The sequence below is a fragment of the Rhincodon typus genome, chromosome 39 (assembly GCF_021869965.1).
Source record: "Rhincodon typus isolate 14 chromosome 39, sRhiTyp1.1, whole genome shotgun sequence".
Taxonomy (NCBI): Eukaryota; Metazoa; Chordata; class Chondrichthyes; order Orectolobiformes; family Rhincodontidae; genus Rhincodon; species Rhincodon typus.
Window position 1 is genome coordinate 2,832,968 of NC_063370.1, and position 6,083 is coordinate 2,839,050.

Below are 6,083 nucleotides of genomic sequence, written 5' to 3' on the forward strand. Positions count from 1 at the left end.
GCTGGGCCCAGCCAGCAATGCCCACATCCCATGAATAAACAATTATAAATGTGACACTCTCTAGCCATGAATCTAGCTCAGACTAGTGTGAGTAAGATGGCGGAACTACTTTCCCATGTTTTACGCTCAGATTACTGGCAGCGTAGAGCAGACAAAGATCACCAAGCGAACCGGCACCAGGGGACAGAGCAAACCAGACACGGAGCACAGACTGATCACAGCGAGCATGAACATTCACTACCGCACCGAACCATGATGACAGCAAAACAGGAGGCGGCCACAACTGGCACCCAAGAACTTTGTAAAAAATCCCACAATTCGGAATTTGGTGATATATCACAGCCCAGCCAGGGACACCCTCACCCTCCAATCGAGTCAAACGAAGGAGAAGCAAGTACAAAATAAAACTGTCCCGACTTCAGCGCCAAGCAGTGGGGAGGAACAAGACAGACCCAGAAGTGGAGCAAGGTCAGCACTGACAGGAGCAATTCATTGTTGCAAAGACACCTCTAACTCCCAGATAAGTGGGGAAAGGCGACAGCTGGATGGACAGGATTCACACAACCTTAACTGTGAGGATTTCTTATCAATGTGTCCCATTAAGGAGAGGATCTGTGGATTTTTGAGTGGAAAAGATTTTTTTGGAATTTTCCCTGTCGTGACTTGTAAAAAATTAATTTGGCAGTTTTCCCACTTCCCTGCAATCATTTCACTGCATGTAACTCCTTACCGACTCTCCTGGGTTCTCTGGCATTATCTGTAAATAAGAGAGCTGGAAAATGATTAGATTCTCACAATCTGCATCAACCTAATTGTCCTCATTTATCTGCAATTCAACTAAAGGATTATTAATCAGCTTTTGTGCGACTCCTTTTCGCATCATGATTTTTTTTTCTTTGGGAATATATCTTCTCTGCTTTTAATGTTATTCAGAGGCAGTGGAATGGGTCAGGGTTTTTATTTGTGAGAGATGGAAATATGAAACAACTTGTGTATCCCTTGCTTTGCTGGGCAGATGGTGGTGATGTGGCACCTCCTGTAGTTCCTGGTGTAATTTCAACATTGTCAGAGGAAATAAACAATACTGAGCTTGGGGAGATGGCGATAGGAAATGGGGTGGTCAGAGCAACTGGCTCCAGACCCAGCCTGAGAGGAGAATTGCTCATCAACATTGGACCCATATCTGATCCACAACCTGCCTGAAGTTCACAGTCAGAAAGAAACAGGTGCATTCATATAGCAGCCTTCAGGATGTCCCTGAGCCCTCTACAGAAAGCTAACCATTTTTAAAGTGTAGATATTTCCCTAAACTATCAGTTCAGTCACATTATGAAACATTGCAGGTGGGACTTGAACCTGTGAGTTCTAGCTGAGAGGTAGGGACAATACCACTGCATCACAAGAACACTCTGTTTTTACTCAAACGGCCTGCTCAGAGATATTATAACACACATCTGGAGCAGGTGGGACTTGAACCTGGGCTTAGATGTAGGGACAATGCCACTTTGCCACAAGGGCCCTACTCCCGAACAGTGTACACTCACTGCTTTGTGGGCAATGCACGAACCGATTAGTGCACAGCAAGCTCCCACAATTCAATAGCCTGGTTTTATCGGCAGTGGCTGGGGCATTAATAAGGGGCCCAGGACACCAGGGAGAAAGGCCTTTTATTGATCAGACGTGCTACATCCTCCAACATCGCAACGACATCGCTGATGAAGCTTCGCACTGCTTGGCTGTTGTGACTCCTGCATTTGTGCAGCGCCGACTCTATTAAAGTGCTGAACTGGCTGTTCTCTACTTGCAGTGATGATGGACGTCGCGTAATGGAACAGACACAGAGGTCCCTCGCTCAGGGTTGAGTTCCAGGTCATGAGCTATTCAGCAGACCTGTGTTATAGGTGAGGTTTATAACACTTGTGGATATGCAGATAGTAATATTCACTAACTGCATTTCCCCCCCACCCTTGTACCCACATCCTGCCCCTTGAAAACACGAGCAGCAGGTTATTAGCCCAGATCGGCCCAGTTACCACCGTCATGATAAAATTACTGACCGGAGCCCATGTGATTGTAGCTCCTTGCTCATCTTCAGCTGCTGAAGATCGTCAATGTCACGGAAGAGGAAGAAAACGTCCTTACATTCGGGATGGGTTTCAAACAGCCTGCAAAACAGAAACAGCTTTCACAGCCCGATCGCCCACCCTCCTTGGCATTGCTCAGTGTGGGTGGATGGGCAGGGGATATATCCAAACACTGAGGGTACAATGTTTGTTTGTGCCTCGGTCTGTACCCTTTGTTTACCAGAAACAGAGAGATGTGAAAGGCAGCTCCAGGGATGCTGCATCTCTCTCGTCTGCAAATGCCTGAACAGTCCATCAAGATCTGAAAGAAACACCTATGTACATAGGAAATAGCAGTGGGAGTAGGCCGACAAGCTTCTCTAATCTGCTCCACCACCATGGCTGATCTGATTAGAAACCCAAACCCACATTCTTGCCTACCCCCTGATAACTTTTCACTCCCCTGGCTTAACAAGAATCAGACATCATGCGACACCAGGTTATAGCCCAACAGGTTTATCTGAAATCACAAACTTTCTGGACGCTGCTCCTTTGTCAGGTGAAGTGATCCCAAAGTTTCTTCTGTCACATATGTTCAGATGAAGCCCATCCTCTTCCTCAACTGAGGATTCCCCAGCTCCGTTGTTGACAGGGCCCTCAACCAGGTCCGACCCATCTCCCGCACTTCCGCCCTCACCCCTTCTCTTCCCTCCTGCAACAGCGATAGGGTTTCCCTTGTCCTCACCTACCATCCCACCAGCATCCACATCCAGAAGATCATGAGACGCCATTTCCGCCACCTCCAGCAAGATGCCACCACCAGATACATATTCCCCTCCCCTCCCTTGTCGGCCTTCCGCAGGAACCATTCCCTCTGGGACACCATGGTCCACACTTCCTTCACCCCCAGCACCTCCCCACAGCCCTACGGCACCTTCCCCTGTAACCGGCAAAGGTGCAACACCTGCCCATTTACCTCCTCCCTCCCCAGTATCCAAGGGCCCAAACATACCTTCCAGGTGAAGCAACACTTCACCCGCACTTCCCAGAATCTAGTTACTGTATTCGCTGCTCACAATGTGGTCTCCTCTACATTGGGGAAACGAAGCATAGACTTGGTGACCGCTTCACAGAACATCTATGTTCTGCTCGCAAAAAAGACCCTGAACTACCTGTTGCCTGCCACTTCAACGCACCACCCTGCTCCCTGGCCAACATCTCTGTCTCTGGCTTGCTACAGTGTTCCAGCGAAGCCCAACGCAAGCTGGAAGAACAACACCTCATTTTCCGCTTGGGGACCCTACAGCCCTCCAGACTCAATACTGAGTTCAATAATTTTAGGGCCTAAACTGTCTCCATGGCCCAGCCCCCCACCCCACACACCAGGCCTTGTTACCACATAGCCTGCCACTACACACCCCCTGTTGTTAGTCACTAACAGTCCCCATTAACAGCTATTCACCCTCCCAGCCTGATTGTTAGCAACTCCTTTGTCTGTCCAACTGCTCTTCTCTCTCTTTGGGCTCTATCCCCACCTATCGTTCACTCCCCCCCCACCCAACCCCCATCCTATCTTCTGCATACAAACCAACATTTTCCTACTACCGTCAGTTCTTAGGAAGGGTCACCGGACCCAAAACGTTAACTCTGTTTTCTCCCCACAGATGCTGCCAGACCTGCTGAGCTTTTCCAGCAACTTCTGTTTTTGTTCCTGATTTACAGCATCTGCAGTTCTTTCAGATTTTACTTCGTTACCTCTAGACCGGACTATTCTGACTTCCTGGGGGAGGGGGATATTTGGATGGTGGAGGAGAATACGCTTTAAAAGCTAGCTGCTTGTTGCTGAGTGCATGTTGCCTGAGTCCCATACCAGGAAGAGCCAACAGAACCATGCTTTGGGCAAATCTGTTCGTACTTGCAGATGTAATGCACTCATTCCTCCAGAGAACAAGTACAGCTGCCTCTCATTTATCAAAAATGTTAATTCCTTTCTTTCCTTTGACAACTTTCAGCAACCCAGAGGAAGTACAATGTCAAACCTTGGGTTTGCTCAAAGCTGCATAACTGGAACAACGTTCTGCAGTTTGTACTGCATGGAAAATAGCCCACAGTATCTTTGTTACAGTTACTTGTCCTCACATGTTGTAATGTTTTTCTTTAAAGCCACCAGCTTTAACTGTTTAACTCTCAGCCTCTCAGTTTTAATTGCAAGCTGTTGATCATCACACACTGGACTTGTCCACTTGCCCTGGATTACTGGGCAGAAGTGCATTTGACATTGTTGTCCTCCATGGTTTTTCTTTTGTCTCTGCAGTACGTGGGAGTGCAGTTCATTGCAGTGGTGAGACCAATCTTAAAAGAGAAATGGACAACTGATGTGGAAGAAGCATGGAAAGTGAGTAACTCAGCGCCAACTCCTTTCCATTCTGCTCATTCTCAACCACACAGCAGCCATGATTCAGTCTGTCATTTTGTGGAATCCCTACAGAATGGAAACAGGCCACTCAGCCCAACAAGTCAACACCAAACCTACAAAGGGCATCCCACCTAGACTCAGCCCTTACCCTATCCCTATAATGCTGCATTTCCAATGGAAAACCTACCCAGCCTGCACTATCCCTGCAAACTGTGGGCAATTTAGCATGGCCAGTCCACTTAACCTGCACATCCCTGGACACTATGGGACAATTTAGCATGGCCAATCCACCCTAACCCACACATCCCTGGACACTACGGGGCAATTTAGCACGGCCAATCCACCCTAACCCACACATCCCTGGGCACTACGGGACAATTTAGCATGGCCAATCCACCCTAACCTGCACATCCCTGGGCACTACGGGACAATTTAGCATGCCCAATCCACCCTAACCTGCACACCTTTGGACTGTGGGAGGAAACCGGAGCACCCAGAGGAAACCCACGCAGACACGGGGAGAATGTGCAAACTCCACACAGACAGTTGCCTGAGGGTGGACTCAAACCCGGGTCCCTGGCGCTGTGAGGCAGCATTACTAACCTCTGAGTCACTGCCCTGGCTCATCATCTTTATCCAGGCACTTGTCCAATGCTTTAAGATGTCAGTGAGGAAGTGAGAAGAAGGAAGCCGTTGGGAAAGCCGTTGAGGATTTCTGCACGGCAGGATTACTAAATCTTAACAGACAAAGTCTACGTTGGAGCAAATTACTGGAGATGATGGAATTTGAACAGAAACCAAACAACGCAGGAGATCACAGTGGACCAGGAAGCTTCCATTGGAGAGAAACAGCGGGCTAATGTTTAGAGTCGAGATGAACCTTCGTCAGAGTCATCTAAAGTCTAAACATTAGCGTACTGTCTCTCTCTCCGGGGATGTCAGACTGTTATGCCTTTGCCAGGCCCAAGATTGATCCCACTTTTGCCTCACTGAGACTCACTGTCCTCTTTTTCAAATGTTTATCCAATTCCCTTTTGTTTGGCACGATTAACTCTGTTCCTGTCATCATCCGAGGCAGCATATTCCAAATTGCAACTTCTCCCTGCTCAAGAAAATCCTCTGCACGTGTCTTCAAGTCAATGAAGCACTTTTGAAGTGGAATTAATTTTGCAAGGTGGAAGACGTCACAACCAGTTCGCACTCAGCCGTCTCCCATGTCCCGCAATGTAATTATTATTGGAGCACCTTTTTATTAGAGAGATTGATTCAGGGATAAATATCCTTACGGTTTCTCTGTTCCAATCTCGGAGTGGAATTGCAAATTAAACACAAGTGCTAGGGGTGTAATAGATCAATGGTGTATTCTCCATCGCCTCACCCTTCCCTATCTCCCACAGCCTCACAACCTTCCAGGGGACGGAGTGGGAGGCATGGGGAAGGGGAGGGGTTAAAGGAGAGAGGGAATGGGGAAGGGGAGGGGATAAAGGAGAGACAGGGGAATGGGGAAGGGGAGGAGATAAAGGAGAGAGGGAATGGGGAAGGGGAGAGGATAAAGGAGAGAGAGGGGAATGGGGAAGGGGAGGGGATAAAGGAGAGAGGGGAAT

At 48.2% G+C, this 6,083-nt stretch overlaps 1 protein-coding gene across 1 annotated transcript in view; it reads left to right on the forward strand.

Annotated features, from left to right (window-relative positions):
• The window catches only part of xgb (x globin), a 55,646-nt gene that overhangs the window by 48,312 nt on the left and 1,251 nt on the right, over positions 1–6,083 (forward strand). Inside the window, exon 4 of the mRNA XM_048618198.1 lies at positions 4,378–4,458. Coding sequence (XP_048474155.1) covers positions 4,378–4,458 — 81 coding nt within the window. The remainder of the gene's footprint in view (positions 1–4,377; positions 4,459–6,083) is intronic.